Source organism: Nilaparvata lugens, chromosome 4, assembly GCF_014356525.2.
Source record: "Nilaparvata lugens isolate BPH chromosome 4, ASM1435652v1, whole genome shotgun sequence".
In the NCBI taxonomy this organism is placed as follows: Eukaryota; Metazoa; Arthropoda; class Insecta; order Hemiptera; family Delphacidae; genus Nilaparvata; species Nilaparvata lugens.
Genome location: NC_052507.1, coordinates 23222428 through 23241556, shown reverse-complemented (window position 1 = coordinate 23241556; position 19129 = coordinate 23222428). Strand labels below are relative to the sequence as shown.

Genomic DNA, 19129 nt, shown 5'->3' with positions numbered 1-19129 from the left:
GAACTTCCAAAGGTCACGTGACGTGTCTAGTATTTGTGCCATGTAAAAAGCATTGGTAGTAAAGGCGTTTGATTGACAGTTTCCATTTTGTATCTATTCTGTGGTATGGGTCTGCTGCTGGAGCAGTCGCATAATCCCAGTCGTTTTGTGATTTTTGAGGTGTGTACATATGAAGATGTATTTAAACAAAAGTTCTACTCGAACCTTTTCCTATTGAAATATTTGTGTTTTTATAATAATTCTTAAAAATCATTGTCTTACAAAAATGGATAAAAACATATCCTACCTTAACGTAAGAGCTAACTTATCATTCCCTATAATTAGATATGACATAGATTAAATCTTCTCAAGGTCCTCATTGATTAAACTGGACACAAACTTAAACTGAAGTTTGGAAAGTCTGAAGAACTCAGAAAACAAATGTTTATTAATATTTTGAAGTACCTTTCTTCTGTTCCCTTTGTAAGCATATTATGTGTGTTAATCATAGTAACATTTCCAAAATGTATTCATATTCTCAATCTTAATTCAAGATATAAGTCGGTACCTAGCTGTTTTTTCAAACTCATCATTCAATACTTATTGGATAATGTCAAATTTTAACAGAACAAATGTACAATAATTGCATTACTGACATTGCCTATGGCAAAGATCATTATTGTCCACCGATAATCGTTCAACAAATATCACTCTGACCGCTTCAAAACACTCTTTGTGTCCAAAAAACGCTCAAGTATAACATACAGTAGTATTTATACATCATATTACAGGTAATATGTTCTTTTTATTCACTTGATTTGTCAATACTAAGTTTCGCAAGTAAACAACACAAACCATACTTTACTATCTGAATAGACTTATTTACAAAAATGCAATATTGTACTTGATACTTTTAGGTTGAATATAAATTTTGAAAACACTTATAAATTAAGGTACCGGTGTAGCCTATTGCTTCAAAAATATTTATGTACTATTTAAGAAAAAATAAAAAACCCAGAACAGTTCATAGATTATAATGGTATACAAAAATTGCTATTTACAAGAGTGTGATTCCTAACAAAGAATGCTTTCATATAATTCCAATATTAATCAATAGCACAAGGATTCTTATTGTTCAATCACGAGCTTAGGAGGAACATATAGATTGCCCACTATTACCTGTCTTTTAATAACTTCCAAAATATTGCGACCCTCTTCATATTTTGTGTTGATTTCGGACCCGGTAATATTTTTGTTCTCCCTGAAGCCTTCTTTTATCCTTCGTAGAGCGTACATTCTGTAGTTGTAGAGTTGAAATTTTCCAGCTTCTCTTAATAAAGTTTTGTACAGTCTCAGCATATCAAGTTTTGAAATAGACATTCCAAATCGTCTCAGTATACTATCAAAAATTAGCAAGATTCTCCAATGCAATCTTAAAATTAGAAGCTACAAGCTAACAAGCTAACCAAAAAATTTTGAAGAGCAATCTTGAGTCGTCGTAGGATTACATCACAGCTGATTGAGAATACTCTTGTTCACTGCCTTCTATATTTGAAAAATTGATTTTTAAATTGTGAATAAAGGAAATTGACTTTTTTGGAGTTAATTTGTCAACTTGTTTGGTTTATAAAATATTTAGTCACTTTATGTATTTTCTTCCATGAGTTTCATCAAGTTTTATCAAATTAATATATTATTTATCTTTGATCTGAATTATATTGAACGTCTTATCAGTCACATCACAGCTGATTAACAAGAAATAATAACCTAACCTCAATCGTAATTCGTAAACATGTTTGTACTAGAATTCTAGAATTTTATCTCAATAAAATAATCATAGAATAACTATAAACTATTCAAGAAAATATTTTAGTTTCTAAAGTTTTCCAATAGTAGAGAACTTTAGTTTCCATAAATACTGCTTGTGCCAACTCAAGCTGTTGCAAGAACTTGCGTTCTTGTTAAGTTGTTATTGTAGTTTCTGCTCACAATTTTTCATTTAATTTCAAATATTGTTTTAAATAAACATTACAGTGGCATAATAAACGTCTCTCCCAGTAAAAAATCAAGTAATGGATGGTCCTGAGGAAGATCTATTGGCACAGGTGAGATTCATGAACTGTTTTATAATATATAAGTTAGCTAGACCAGCGAGAGTAGGTTGCTTATTGAATTTCATGTTAAAACGCAATCCTTATAGCACTTATAATATAATGCTATTAATGCTGTGCACATTGCTCTTAAAATGTTTACTGTTTTTTTCGAAGCAGGCTATTTGATTTATTGATTTGGATTCTATCAAGTTATCGTACTACATGGATGAAATTACTAAGAAAAATCGTGCTATCACTTTTACTTTTCAAGATATGAGCATCTGAAGTTAAAATCTTGAAAAATCCTTTCCCGAATTGATAGCAAATTCTAGGCAGATTCTCTGCTTAGCCACTGCCTTCTATAACATATAGCTGATGTAATATTAGTTGTTTCATACTTTGCTGTAATATAACTTTACTAATATACTGTAACTTAAAAATAAATTATATTTTATTTGATATATATTTCAATAAACTATTAATGAACTGTCATAATTTATTGTGATTATATCTCTACATTATTAAAAAACAATCTGGTTGAGGAGCTAGAAAATTCACTTATTTTTTACCAAGACCAGCGGAGCCGGATAGGTTGTGTCAACAAATAAGAATAAAGATCTCTGGAAGTCCAGTCATTGTGACTGGCTTCAGAAAACTAATGTGAACCATAAAAATTGGTTTATTTGAGCCATTTCTTCAATTTCATCCTGATTGCTTGGGGACTTGAGGCATTCAACTGTATATAAGCAGCTTGTTATAGAGACAAGCTGCTGTCTCTAACTTTCAGAGCCATAGTAGAAAATGAGTCTTTCTCAGTGACATTAAGGCACTGTTAATTTTGCAACCGCTCCTTGTGTTGTGACTATGACTTGTGTTGTCACTTCTCTAGTTATACTTGTCAAAATCTTGACATGCAAAGCATTTAAATATACATAGTAAATTAAAATAGTCATTACTCCATTAGACTTGAAGAGTCGTCTGCAGTGATCAAAGGAGGCGATAATGCGGACTGCTCTCTTCTCCATTATTAAAACTTTTATGACTATGCAAATTCAAGTAAGTTTGAGATCAAACGGATAAAATATAGATTTGGGTAAAAAGATAGAGCCATACACTTTGTCGAGTGATAGACATGTTCATCAATAATGTTGTCAGTTGAAACTCTGGTGTTCCATGTTCCAGGCTGAAAGCTGTAACGCTGGAAAACAAGACTTTAGTGATCCGGTCTATAGAGAACTTTCCCTGATTAATGGAAGAATAAATAGTATGACCAAAGAACAGCTTATCACTAATCTCAATAAATTGCAATTGGATCCGAACGGCAATATCATAATAATGAGAAAACGTTTGAAAAATCATATAAGGATGCAGAAACTGGCTTCAAAGAACCTCAAAAGGATAACTACACTGTTTCCTTTCTATGTGGTAATAGACTTTGAAGCAACTTGTGAATCCTACAATCCCCCCGATTTTCCGTAAGTATTATGCTTTTTTATGAAAATTATAAAGAAAATTCATTATAACTGTTATTGACCTACCAACCATTACCGACGGCTCCTGCATAAGAGACTGATCAATTTCTCTGTACTTACTAAAAGAGGATGACATCGATACGTAGGATGATTTTATTTTAACCTGGAGGGCGAAATCGGGACGCAGCCAGCCCTCTCTCCCACTTAATCCTCTTGTACAATTCTAATGCATATACATTACTAAAGCAACATATAATAATATCCTAAATAGAATTAAAAATATTAATTCAATAGTACTAGACAAAAAATAATTAATTTAGAAAAACATTATTCTGAAAAGTCGGAAATGAATTTCGATCTAATTTAAAGAATGATAAAAAAATAGAGGAAATAGATTTGTTTGAAGCAAGATACTAGAAAATTCCACGCAAACACATCTCATCCTATGCCCCGATCGCCTCTCTCAGTCACGTCAAGACTGAAGGAGATTTTAAACAGCCTGAAGGTGCTAGTTCAACTGCATTACTTTACATCAGGAGGCAAGCTATATGCAGCCATCGCAAGTCAATGTTTTTGAATTTGGATATTTAATTTTATTTATTTGACGAAATCTCGATCAAAGGTCATAAATGAAAATTACTTGTTTAGTGTCGGTCTGCTTTTGGTTCAAGAGCGAACCTTTCTGAGAAATTTTGGGAATAATGAAATACTATATCATCAAAGGTCAAAGTCGTTGCCAATACTACTGCTGTGTTGATTTCACTAGGCTGAGGATGGTGCCTGCCTTTATTTGCACAGTGAATGACAGAAAAGTTAGCTATTGAAAACTAATATTTTCAATTAATATCTGAATATTGGTTGGCTAAGATGGTATTTATTATAAAGTATGCATGAAGTCATTGCTGTCAGGGCTGACTATTCAAAGAGATTAGAACCTTTTCAATATTGGTTATGAAAGAAGAGTTCGAACATTTGAAATTGTAAAGACTCTACAATAATTATTTCATACATAAAGTTTATTTTATGCCTTCAAAGATTTACCAACAGCATTGTATAGGAATTTTAAATTCCAACTGAAACCTTATTAAAAAGTGTGGTTTAATGTTTATTTCGTTTTAGCTTTTTAAATACTCGAATTTAATGAGTACGGAGAAATTTCTTCATTCAGTAGTTTAAATGATCGATACTTTCTTCATGAAACGCTTCCCAGAAGTATAATTTTCCATGGATGTAAACCAAGATTTATCATATCATTTGATCTCAAAAATGATATAATTCTATTCAAACAAAACAAGGAACTTCCGGTTTCAAATAGATTAATCGTTATCTTTAATACTGATATAAACTTGAGTTTCTTTCAAAGTTTGCTTTTATTTTAATAAGTGTGATTTTTATTTCAGACATGAAATCATTGAGTTCCCAGCTATTCTAGTTGATTCTGAAAAGCAAGCAGTTATAGACGAATTTCATAGCTATGTTAAGCCTGTAAAGCATCCCAAACTATCGGATTTCTGTATTGAGTTGACTGGAATCGCACAGGTAAAACATCTCAATGATAGATTCTCTAGTTAATACATGTACACATTGAACCACTAAATAATTAATGATAATTTCTCTATATCAATGATTTTTCAATATTTAAATTTAAAAATGTCACTCTTGAAACTCATAAATATTGTTTTTTCATTTTAACTTTGAATCAAAATATAAGGTTTATACATTCAATTATCACTGAATTTATTGAAGAATTATAGAATATGGACGATTTGAAAACGATTGTCAATCGTTCTTGAGAACTCATCAGATTTTAGATTAGTTTATAAACCAGAACCTGGTGAGGAGATATTCTGTATGTCTCCTCATAGATTAGTAAAGAATTTCACAATGAGGAGAAAATTACAGAGTTCATGTAGAACTTAATCTATTGATAACTTTAATTACAAATTCGCTCTTCTTTATTTATAAAGATTAGATGTATACTCGAATACCTTTGAGAGATTTATATATGAAAATCTAAATGAATTTTAAAATCATAAATAATTGAAGAAACAAGTATTTTTTTATTCACTGCATTTTAAACATCATTCTGCTTCCAGGAAACAGTTGATAAGTCAGAAGAGTTTTCTGGAGTTTTTACCAAATTTAATAAGTGGCTGAAAAAGCATGGATTAGATTCAAAATCGAAATATGCAATAGTTACCGATGGTCCATGTGATATGGGCAGATTTCTGTTTGGCCAGTGTGAAGTAAGTATGTAGTCCCACTCAAATTTTAAGTCATAGTAAATCCTACCCACATAAACTCTAGGCTATTGCATGGGTACTTGGAGCGATGTTAGGGAAGAGTTTTAGGTGTGTTTCGAACCACCGTGAAGTGATTTTGCAGTTACCAACGGTTTGTTATCAGAACGGGCCTCTAGCAGACACCGTTCCAACTTTAGGACTGATATGATGTATTATCTTAAGCTGTTTGTCAAGATTGTTTGTAGAATCTATGTTTTGCTAAACACTAATTAATTGACTCCAGGTCGTAATGCACTTGGCAATTTAATGAGATATTCCCGCTTAGTTGTAGCATAGAGAAACAATAGCGTTAGTAGATATCCTATGGTATAGGACGTTTATGTCGCAACTTTTACTGTTATCTCAAGCCGATAGTCCATGTAGTTCTTTCCCGTGAAGCTGTGTGACGCTGGTAGTGTCTCATACTGTGCCGTTCATACACTCTCATCCCAACAAAACAGTAAAAATTGACAATAATCGATAGTAATCGGCTTGAGATAGCAGTAAAAGTTGCGACATAAACGCCCTATACCATGGGATATCTACTTACGCTATTGTTTCTCTATGGTTGTAGCCTAAATTTATCTAGAAATCATAATTTGTATGTGTCCATAAATTGTGAATTGGTCAGTGGCTCACTTCTGTAGCACAAAGTACTTCAATAAAATTTGCCTTTTGTTCACTTTGGCAAAATTAATGTGTGATGTCTGATTCTATGAATGTTCGTGTATCTATTTTGATCATTTCAAGGCCGTCTGAAATTCACTTGTGAAGAAGCTTGTTAATTACAATTATGCTCAAAGATGATGGTATCTCGATCCATTCTGAGCTGCGATGTATCAACACACTTTTTTATGTATTTCACACCATGCAGTCAAATATGTGATTTGCAGTCAAATATGTGATTTGACTGCATGTCGTGTGAAATACAATTTTATTAGCCTATGTTACCTACTTCATAATTCTGATTTGCTTCTAAATAAGCTAATTACTTGATTTTTTAATTTCAGTTTTCAAACGTACAATTTCCCTATTATGCGAAAAAGTGGATTAATATCAGAAGAGTTTTTAGTTCACATTATAAGTCGAGAAAGGTGAGATAAGAAGAATTTCTACTATTGTTCAAATCTATTTTCTTTGGTAGCTGTTGTTTTTACTTTCAGTTCCTTGTGATACCTTATTAAACTTTGTCTTATTTTCATCCAAGTCTATCATTCCTTGAAATAGAATAATTTTCAAATCCAGGGACCCATTTGAAAACTTATCATCACCCATTAACTTAATATCTGTGAAAATCCAATTCCAGTTCTAATTCATCTTCTCCATCTCTTCCAAAGGAATCCCTGATATATTGACACAGTTTCTGTTATTTTAACAAGTATTATGTTACTTAAATGGAAATGAACTCCACTTTCATGTTAATCTTGCTAATGCTAGTGTGGAAGTAATAGCGTTGTACTTTCTCATCGAGATTAAGCTTAACTTATTTATGACACCATACGAGGGTCATTTTTTCAACCTCCAATCCCATATCATGAAACACAGACAATCGGTAAGAGGGGTGACTTTCACAGAGCTGAACAGTTTATCATCCCCACCAAACGCCCTGTGATCGGTGCGGCAAGATCCTCAATTGTTGTCCAGTTATAGATCCACAAACATGGCCGCCTCACTTGAATCAGCCGCCAAGTGCTAGTTACGTTGTGTTATTATTTTTTTGCAAGCAGACTGTAATAGCTCAGCATGAATTATAATGAAAAAATGATTGTGTTATGAGTGAGTTGCGAATTCGTCGTAATGCACGACAACTCGGACTCACAGTGCTGGTGCAACCAAACCCACCATAAAAACCTGCCTTGGCCACTAGTAATTCATACGTTTTCCCCAAACTCAAAACATTACTTTGAGGGCAGAGATTCAATACTAAAGAGGAGCTTCAAAACAACGTCATAGCCCACTTGAATTCATCTGGCGGCAACATTTTATGGAGAAGGTTTTGGTAGGCTAGTCCACTGGTATGAAAAATGCCTCAATCTTTACGGCAATTATGTTGAAGAATAATGATAAGTAAGTAACTTTTGGTGTAAAAATTATTCTTTTATATGAATTCGTATTTTATTAATGACTATAGTCTGTGTAAAATAAGTTGAGACTTGGCCCTCCATCCGAAGAAATTACAGGGTTGCCAAATCGTGTAAAATTGCAACTTTTTCAAATTCCCAATTCAACGTCACTATTGGATGTAGAATATCATCCCCGATATCCTAGTAGTGCTAAAAAAGTTTCAGGGTTTCAGGATTAAAATGAATCTTAACTTTTATGATAAAATTGGAAACATCGCAAAGATTTGTTTTTCTTTTGAATATCACTTCTCTCATAATCATGGGGCGTCGTAATGCGTAATAATTTTATATCAAATTAACGGGGAGAATGTCTCCTTTATATTGGTGTCTAGATCATTTTCATCCGACCAATAGTTATCTTTTAATTAATGATTATGTTCGTTAATGTCAAAAAATTTTGAGCAGAAAACATGAAATTTTCAACATGCTGGAAACGTTTTTGTTTCGAAAGATAAGTGGGTGGTAAAAGCGAGAAAGTTTCCCGGAAATAATTGAAATTATTTCTCCAATTGTCAATCGTACTCGGAAGATCGTATTTTGGCCTCTCAGAAGCTTCAAAGTCAAGGATAGCGGCTGAATGGTGGGCCACCATGCTATCAATAGCTGGGATCAACAAAAACCAAAGACCTTAAAGATGCATAGACTCACATGCAGCGCTAGTGTCGTACTTGGAATTGAAATCGGCCATTGAGAGGGCAACCCATGAGATTATTACATACCAATGCCTTTGTAATCTATAGTATTACAAATATATAGATATAATGGGCCTTATGAATAAAGTTGAGCATTTGCTCATACTTCTAAAATATGGAGCATTTGCTTCATTTTCTATGAATAAACGTGAGTAAAACCTTTTGCTCATGCTCATAAAAAAAAAAATAGTTTGAGCATTTGCTCAAAAGTAAAAGCTTTTGCTCAAAATTGTATGAATAAACTGGAGCATTTGCTCAACTTTTGAAGCAAATGCTTCAAAAAAGGTGAGTCTAGTCTAGAGCAGCTTATCACCTTTTGCTCATAGTAAAATGGCTCAACTAATTCGTATGAGGAAGAGGAAACTATACCAGATACGATCACAACCAATAGTTGAGAACTATAAAACTCTTTTTAGATTCAACCATGATATTTATCACCATTATTCCTACAAAAGAATAAATATAAAAGCTACCTGTTATAAAGATAGCCATCACAAAATAGGAAATAGGCATTTAAGAAGATGAGAGTGTAGACGATTATAAGAAGGCTATTGATATTATAAGAATATGCTGAAAATTATTATAGAGATGACATTTTTTCACGCTATTATTTCAAAATTCTAAACTCAACTAACCTAAAACTCTATTCATAAATAAAAAACAGAGCAGACGACGCAAACACAAGCGGTGCACCCTACTTGCATATTTAGCGCTTCTGTGAGCTATAAAAACAAAGTAAGGCTACAAAAGTGAATCAGCTGATGAAAAATCTTTAAGATACGTGAGCATTTGTTCCAGAGTTCAGGAGCATAAGGTAAGAGTATAGTATAAGGTAGAGCTTATTCATATCAAAATGAGCAAAAATGCTTTTGCTTCTACCTTTTGCTCATGAGAAAAACCTTATGCTCAATGCTTTTGCTCATGAGCATTTGCTCTGGTTTTATTCATATGGGCCAATATCTCGTGCTAAAATACCCCAATGGCGGCCTTCAATTTCAAGTAAGAGTTATCATTGGGAAGGCATAGGCATTGTGGGTCTATATCTCTTTAAAGTCTTTGACAAAAACAGAATTCAGAACGAATTCAGCAACTGCAAGTCACATGATTATTGACCGAGCGAAGTGAGGTCTAAGATTCAAGTCGACGGTTTGGCATTTCTTTTAATGTTCAAATGTTTAAATGTTTTAATTTTTTAAATGTTAAAATGTTTAAATGTGTAAATGTTTAAATGTGTAAATGTTTATGTTCATATGTTTATATATTGCGCATTTACGGCGAAACGCGGTAATAGATTTTCATGAAATTTGACAGGTATGTTCCTTTTTTAATTGCGCGTCGACGTATATACAAGGTTTTTGGAAATTTTGCATTTCAAGGATAATATAAAAGGAAAAAGGAGCCTCCTTCATACGCCAATATTAGAGTAAAAATCAGACTATAGAATTATTAGGCCTATTCATCATAAATCAGCTGACAAGTGATTACACAGATGTGTGGATAAGCCAGTCTATTGCTGTATTTCCATAAGGTCTCTAGTTTCAATCAGGTACTTGTGGATGAGAATACTGCGTGAGGTCTACTGTTCACAGAACTACTAGTAAATAGTGAAAATGACAACCTCGCCTCGAATAATCCAAGCAGTGTTTCATTACAGCCTTTCTAGAGGCAATCAGCTGCCTGCGCTTGAAATAATTCAGTCAAATCTATATAAACTAGTAGTTCTGTGAACAGTAGACCTCACTCAGTATTCTCATCCACAAATACCTGATTGAAACTGTAGACCTTATGGAAATACAGCAATAGACTGGCTTCTCTACACATCTGTGTAATCACTTGTCAGCTGATTTTTGATGAATAATTCTACTGGCTGATTTTTACTCTAATATTGGCGTATGAAGGAGGCTCCTTTATCCTTTTATATTATCCTTGAAATGCAAAATTTCCAAAAACCTTGTATATAGGTCGACGCGCAATTAAAAAAGGAACATACCTGTCAAATTTCATGAAATCTATTACCGCGTTTCGCCGTAAATGCATATAAACATTTAAACATTAAGAGAAATTCCAAACCGTCGACTTGAATCTTAGACCTCACTTCGCTAGGTCAATAAAAATCGAGCCTTAAATTTTGACATTCAATAACTTTGTTATGTGTGTACCGAATTTGATGATGTTTTTAGTAGTGTTCGTTATGTTCAGAAACAGGTTTATGGCCTATCAAATTTATAATCCGACTTCAGGACTCTTTTCTACGGTTATTCATAGTTTACATGTAATCCTTATGGGAGAAGATTTGTGAGCTGGCCACACACAGAAATAAAAATCAGCTGTCATAATCATTGCGTCAGCCGTCGGTAGGTCTGTTTCTCTTTCTACTGATTCACAAAATGTTAATTCTTAATAATGCAGCGGTACGAACAACGTCCAAGCTTGCGTCTAGAACTCGAAATGCTGTAAATTTAGAATATGCACGGGAAAATCAGCAGCAAGGAGATATACCATTCAATTTCCCAGCAAGCTGCATTCAACTATATCTAAAAATACAAACTGCTGAACAACTAACTAAGCACATAGGAAGTCCATATTGCGATATAAATGTAAATACTGATTGTTGGATAATTTTCATAAAAATATAGTGCATCAGATTAAGCTAAGGCTAAGCACACCTGTGGAGGCGCGGCTTGGTGATACAAAGTGTTGATCTTACGGAGATTGCCTTATCACACCGTTCCACGCCATGCCCGATTCAGTGTGTGTGAATTCTTCCATCCAAACCAATAAGCAAGAATCACCTGAATGCAAAATGCCGCATCGCGCCCTTCGCGGGATGACATGTCACATCCAATTCTGATGTTGAATTGGAAATTTGAAAAAGTTTAAATTTCACACGAATTGGCAACCTTGTAATTTCTTCGGATGGAGGCCAAGTCTCCATCTATTAGTCTACTTATTTTACACAGACTATAATAGGAGATTGTAGAAAATGACCCTTGTGGATCATAGAACAAAAAAGTCACAATCCAATTCATACCAATAGCATCCAATTAATAATATTAAGCTCATTCATCAATGCGAGCTGTTTGAAGCAGAAACTCATGAAATACATAAGAGTACTCTACCTTTTGAGATCAGTGTGTAAGTCTGTATACTAAGCGTTGATAAATTCTAAACTCGAATATGGTTTGGCGTTGTGGGGAGGAGCATACACTGTAACTTGTTTTACAGAAATCCTTCATTCGCATCATCTCATTCTGCAAAAACATTCCATTTTATGAATGTAGCAGTATATTTTGTTTTTCATAAACTGTTTTTTTAGAAATATATTTTAGCTAATCTATAAACTCATCTTTCAATCCAGAAATTGTATAATTTTGGTACTGCAATGATTATCAGAAAAGTATTGATAAAGATCGAGATTGGTAATTTATTCTAAAAGTGGATAGAAATCAATATTTTTAGGACGAATACATTGCTATCGCAATTGCAAGCGAATTCAGAAATGAATCAATGTAAATCTATTCTTCACCTACATCTTATGCCAGTTTGATTTTGAATGAGGAAACACGAAGTAATCAATAACTCGAAACTAGTTAGATTTTTACAACATTATCAATCTCCAGTGAACGTTTCAGAGAACTTCAAGGCTGTGCGGTACACCTTTTTATTTTTATTTAAATTGGATAATCTTTCTCAATATAATTCTTAAGATTATAAGAGTGAGAAAAAGTGGCAACTGAAATTTTTAAGTGGTCTAATAAGCGAGTTATGGGTTGTTGAAGTGCTAACTTTCCAGATCATAAATGGTGTCGACTATATTATTAGAACTTCTCTTAGAAATTCAAAAAATGCATCTTTCCAAACTAAAACATTTTATTCCCCATATCGTCCATAAATAAAAAAGTATCATTTTTAAAATTCGATAACTTGTTTATTTTGGCATTAATCGCGAAAAAACGCATATTAGAACAAAGCCAATGATATACTGAATGTATTAAAAAAACTCCAATGGAAAATTCGAAACCGTTTATGATCTGGAAAGAAAACGGAATCTGGAAAGTTAGCACTTCAACAACCCACAACTCGCTTATTAGACCACTTAAAAATTTCAGTTTCCACTTTTCTCTTTCTTATAATTACCTTAACAATTATATTGAAAAAGATTATCCAATTTAAAAAATAAAAAAGTGTACCGCACAGCCTTAACAAGAAACTGCAGAAACTTCAAAGCCTTCGTAGTTAAAATACTTGAATGCTTATTTGAGATTGATGTAACTCAATGCTTATTGGTGTAACAACCAAAAATAGCTCCTTACTTTAATAAATAAATGGGTGGAAGGAATTCAGTAGAATCGTTCAATATGGATATCTAATACATTATCATCTCCACCAATGTTCATAGAATTGATTATGTTAATTTATGTTCGGTATGTGTATTTTGTAGGTATGTCTAGCGTCGATGCTTCAGTCGTTTGGCGTTGAATTCGATGGTCGGCTCCACTGCGGCCTGGATGACGCCCGGAACATTGCCAATCTCCTCATTCACATGATCAAAGATGGCGTCAGTATAGACATCAATGAAAATATACAAGAGAACAGGATGACTTATAGAAGGGGCAATAATAATCAAAGAGTGAGTACATTTTGTACCATTCAGGTAGGCCTACACATGCCCTGCCTGCTGACAACACTGTTGTACCATAGATATTAGATACCATAGATGATCTGGGTCTTTTATGTTTCAAATTTCAAGTCGATTATTGTTGACTGCAGTCTTCTATTACTGTTTTGGCCGGGTGAGAGTATAAGGGCCATATGCACCATCTACGCTAAACCACGTTCACTTTTAGATATGCTCGCATTTATCATTAAGTGTTTCATACTAGTTTTAAACGAACAGCTGATATTTCTCCGTTTAAACCGAGTATCTGCATACGGATCTGAGAACGGCACAATATGAGATACTACCAGCGTCACAAAGCTTCACGAAAAATATGTACTAGGACTATTTATTTAGTTTATTTATTTATTTATTTATTTATTCATATACAAATACAATCCAGGTAAAAACAACAGGCATTCGCCCAAAACTGCTCTAAACTTTAATTTGGAAAACACAGTCTAGAGGTTATGTAAAAATCTGGTGTGGCGCACTCACACAACTTTCCTTGCCGTTATGAAAATTGATAACCTGACGCTAGTGTTCCCGCGCATCTCACGTCTACTATTCAAAGATTTGAGCCAGCTGGTGACAGGGCAATAACGCTGGAGAAACACGAGGTCTGCTATCTCTTCATAGTGAATGATTTAATAGAATCAACAATAATTTGCAATTGAATAATCACATTTTCTCCAATGTAGAGCTTATTTTCAATTTTAGGTGAAAATGCTACTGAACATTAATTGTAGAGATTTTCATGCTCAATCTTTTCCATTTGAATTTTTTGGTTTAAATTGTATCTGAAGCCTGATATTTGGAAATTTAAAACCAAACTTTGCATAGATGGGGTGGCGCTCCTGGAATTTTCACAGATATGAGACTTGTGGCAGTTGATAGAGCTTATCAATGACTATTTTAGGTATAAATCTGATCAAAATCGTTGGAGCCGTTTTCGAGAAAATCACGAGAAACCCTGTTTTTGACAATAGCTTCGCCATTTTAGCCGCCATCTTGAATCGCATTTGATCGAAATTGTTCGTGTCGGATCCTTATAGTGTAAGGACCTTAAGTTCCAAATTTCAAGTCATTCCGTTAATTGGGAGATGAGATATCGTGTACACAGACGCACATACACTCATACACACACACACACACACACACACACACACACACACACACACACACACACACACACACACACACACACACACACACACATACAGACCAATACCCAAAAACCACTTTTTTTGGACTCAGGGGACCTTGAAACGTATAGAAAACATGAAATTAGGGTACCTTAATTTTTTTTGGAAAGCAATATTTTCCTTATCTATGGTAATAGGGCAAGGAAAGTGATGAAACGTATAGAAAACATGAAATTAGGGTACCTTAATTTTTTTTGGAAAGCAATATTTTCCTTATCTATGGTAATAGGGCAAGGAAAGTGATGAAACGTATAGAAAACATGAAATTAGGGTACCTTAAATTTTTTTGGAAAGCAATACTTTCCTTACCTATGGTAATAGGGCAAGGAAAGTAAAAATGATAACTTGATTGGTACAAAAAATTTGAGTCCAAAAAATGTATCTACCGCAATTTTGAATTTATCAGATTAATTAATTCTAAAATACAAATCTTCCTTCTCAATCGCAAAAAAAAAATAAAAATTTCACTTAAATCCACAATTATACTCATGTAAACACCAAAACATCTGTTCTCCTATCTACTTGGGTTAACTATCTACTTGGGTAACTCAAGACTATCTAACAATGAAAACTGGAACATAAACGCCCTATGCCATCTTCTTATGCTATATTTTCTCCATGATAGTACTAGGTCCTGGTTCAGCTTGCCAGTTTGCATTGCCTGCAGTGCATTTAATTTATCTATCTATCAATGTCACTATAGGAACAAATATTTCTCAAATTTCATGAAAAACTGAGAATTTCAAATGTGATGCTCAAGAAACTAAATAAAAAATATAGTCACGGTCTCACAAGTTGATCCCTATACCGATTTATCCCTTCCATAGCATTATAGCATGAATACGTTATGGAAATTTTTTAGCATAAATACGCTACTATGCATTGCAATAACATTTTATCAACCAGCTGAGTTGTATCCAGCTATTTGAGTCAACCAGCCAGCACGCCGAAATTTTATAATTAGGAATACAGCAGTCCAGCAGTCAAGCATGCGCAGTTGGCTTACTTCAACTTCCGCCCGTCCCCGGACCGAAAACTAGGGATTGAGCTATTAGAGCACATATGTAGCACTTCACTTTTCAATAGTTATACATTAGAAATTTGATTTATTAACTCACACACTACAAGCACAGGAGATAATTTCAAGTTTTTTATTTCATGTTCATATTTCACTCTCTTTTCTCTTGCAATAATATATGAAATTCATTACCCAAACGCAATACATAATAAGGACGCACGGTCTGATTCGTGGATTTTCACTGCTTTCAACTCGTGCTGACCAGGAAATAAAACCTACTTGTTCAAGTTGCCATTCTCATTAGGATGGGACTTCCACCCAACTAGAAATAGATGTAATTCAACCAACACGTGGAGATTCGGGCAGATTAATTTCACATTGTCTTGGAACATTTCTTGTTCTTAACTTCTCAATCAGTATTTCTTGAGTATTTTCAAAGGTTTGTTGTACAAGCTGAGTGGAACACATACTGCTCCAGAGTGCGGTATATAAGTGGTTGATCTGCACTCAGCCTAAAATTATAACTAATTCATATTTTATTTAAAATGTAATTAACTTTCAAACTGCACAGTATTAGTATGTGTCTAACACAGCTAAGAAAGCCCAAATTGAGAAACGTCGTTCTTGATAATATGTCACATTAGTATTAATACTGGTTGAATCTTCAGAATGAGTCAATAAATAATACAATAAATATATGTAGAGATTTGATTTGAGGTATAGCTTGGAGTCATAACCTATGTATCCAATGCATTTCTACTGCTGAATGGTGATTTATAATTTAGAATGTAAAATCAATAGATTAGTAATTAAGAATGCAGCAAAATATACATTCAGGTGCAATAAATTTGAATTGTGTTTTTTTCAGAGACCAAATAGCTTTCGAATCAACAATCCACGGAAAAAACAACAAAATCAACGTCAGAACAAAGAAGTAGAACCAGAAATAGTTGATGAGGAGGATTTGGATTTTGCTATGGGGTTGATGTCAGTGCGCCTCGAGAGTGATGCCAGATGAGCATTCATGCCACACTCAACGCAACATAAAATATAAACATCAACTGAAATCAAAATTTAACATGAAAATATGATTCTCTGGTAAGAATTCATCTTATAAAGAAAGCAGTATCATTTGTGTAAATTTCATCACAGTTATTATAATTAGCCCCAGTGAAGAAAGAGTTCATTAATTCTCAGTGCCTTAATCAATCTTCATACTTATCAACTGATCTTTCACAAAGTTTAGAATGAGTGGTCGATGTTTTAAAAACATACGATTCACGATATTGTGATAAATCTATTATCAGATGATACTTTGACTATCATCAGATATTCAAAAGAAAAAGACGTTGATGTTGTCCATAGCCTATATCTTACCATACAATCAAATTATCATCAGATAATAATTTATTATGTGGCTCTGAACATGATACTGTATTCCTGTAGAAGTAATTTAAGATATTCATTCTATTGATATTTCATTTTATATATCTTTCTGATTTAGTGGTCATGATGTAAATACAACTAGGCATTTGTGTAAATAGTCAGAGATTTTAATTTTTATTGTTCAATAAAATTCATATGATTAGGTGTGCCTTATCCCGTGTAATGGTGAAATTAAGAGACAAATATTATATAACTCAACTGAAATATGAAGAACATCCACTATTTTAAAAGACTTACAAAGTAGCTATTTATGTTTGAAGGAAATAAAATAATACTATATTTCAAAATTAATTTGGGTTTTCAGTTTTTGTAACTTTTTGTTTATTTGAGTATTGTATTGAAGATTTGTCTTTGAACTGCAAACATCTTTCAAACATTAAATAGAAAGACTAAGAAATTGTAAAAAACCACAGATTTTATTGAAAGTTAGAAAGACCGGTTTCGGTTATTATACCATTGTCAATCTCTGATAAACGTTTATTAGAGATTGACAATGGTGTAACAACCTAAACCGGTCTTTCTAACTTTCAATAAAATCTGTGGTTTTTGACAATTTCTTAGTCTTTTTATTTAATATGAATATTTACCACAATATTAATAACTTCTCAACTACACAAAAATCTTTCAAACACTTCATTGCAACGATCAAACGTTTTTCCAGAATAATCTAAGCCCTTACTAGGTTCTCTAGTCTTATTCTGGAAAACAAGGATTTCTAGTAAGAGTGAGTAAATCTTTACTATATAAATATTACGCATTGAATAGAGACTTGCACTTGTAACAAGCTCCTTGAAGCTGGCACCACCTAGTAGAGCACATTTTTTTTGTAAATGGTACCAAAAATGTACTTTCGAAATATTATATTTTCAAAAAATGTGTCACAAAGCAAATTTTTTGAAAGTGGTACAGAAAAAATGAGCTCTAAGAACAATATGAGCTCTATATCATAGGTTCTGGTGAAAAAAATTATTTGACAAAGGTATCAAATAAATATGCCCGGAATGTGCTCTGGATATGCAGTTTTTGAAAAATGTGCCGATCTCCTGACTTTGAAATTTGCTTGACTGGGTGTTTTTTAAGGCTTATTCAGAGAGCATATTTTTTGGTACAATCAACAAAAAATGTGCTCTACTGGGTGGTGCCAACTTCACGGAGCTCTTGCAACTCCCAAAAACCTATTGAAATGCACGATATCGGTTGTGGTTGCTACATCACTCAATTTCTTGTATACTGCGGAGACTGATAAGTCAGTTAAGCAGAGTAATTGTTAAGTTAGAGATTGTTTTATCAGTTCACCAGAGATTAAACTTCATTGATTATCAGCAGTGGCGCCATTTCACCAGACTGTTTGAGTGGAGGGGAGGGGGGGCAAACACCAGGAGGTGAGTTGGGAGGGTATGACATACATCCTATGGAAAGTGGGTCCGGGATTTTTCCCCAAAAATATTACATTAAAGAAAGTAATTATATGCTTCATTTTTCATATTTAAAGTTTCAATACGATATTTTTCATTAATAACTAGTGTTGTTTATCAATACATCATTGGATATTTATCATAAATATACAGAGCGGCCCAAAAGTTGATGATTTACATATACAGTTATAGTATAAGTATACAGTAATAAACATAGTAAGTTTACTGTGGTTAGAAGCCATAACTTGATATATCGACTTTTCAAAATTTTACAGGACAGCTGTTTCAAGTTATAATTACCATATCAAATCCAAATTTGAACAAAATCTGTAACATGAATGGTCTTTTTGCAGCTTGAACTATAGATTTCTAATATCAATTGAATGAAATAGAAAAAATAAAGCCTAGAATGAAATATATACAATTTAGTTACATAACATGTTTTGCCATCTCTTATGAAAGGAAGGAAAAATAGATGAAATTAATACATATTCTTTTTAAATTTGTGTGATTGATAAAAATTAGCGAAAAATTTATAGAATTGTAAGTTAAAATTAATCAAAACATATCCTTATGATTATGAGTCCATCTATTGCTTAGTCTACTTCATCTTCAGAGTCTTTTTCATCACCCAGCTCATCAAACTCCAACGCTTGTGCACTAGTTGGGAGGTTTTTATAGAAAGTGTGACAGTCCTTATCAATTGAAATCGTTCAACATTGACAAGAGATCCTTCTTCTTCTTTTG

General features: G+C 33.3%; 2 protein-coding genes across 2 annotated transcripts in view; one reads left to right on the top strand and one right to left on the bottom strand.

Moving 5' to 3' along the window:
• Positions 1–17258, top strand: part of LOC111047218 (probable tubulin polyglutamylase ttll-15) — a 36185-nt gene extending 18927 nt beyond the window's left edge. The window contains exons 10-15 of the mRNA XM_039427134.1: positions 3962–4107; positions 4945–5083; positions 5641–5790; positions 6837–6920; positions 13083–13271; positions 16390–17258. Of these exons, the coding sequence (XP_039283068.1) occupies positions 3962–4107; positions 4945–5083; positions 5641–5790; positions 6837–6920; positions 13083–13271; positions 16390–16539 (858 nt within the window). The 3' untranslated portion in view covers positions 16540–17258. The remainder of the gene's footprint in view (positions 1–3961; positions 4108–4944; positions 5084–5640; positions 5791–6836; positions 6921–13082; positions 13272–16389) is intronic.
• On the bottom strand, positions 998–1489 carry LOC111047217 (LYR motif-containing protein 4). Its single transcript, XM_022332913.2, has one exon. It carries the CDS (start codon positions 1357–1359, stop codon positions 1108–1110), a length of 252 nt encoding a protein of 83 aa, XP_022188605.1. The 5' UTR covers positions 1360–1489; the 3' UTR covers positions 998–1107.
• Positions 17259–19129: the final 1871 nt, after the last annotated feature.

What these genes read in the sequence shown, in the direction of transcription:
- LOC111047217 (XM_022332913.2), bottom strand. Translation starts at nt 1,359, where the DNA reads ATGTCTATTTCAAAACTTGATATGCTGAGACTGTACAAAACTTTATTA.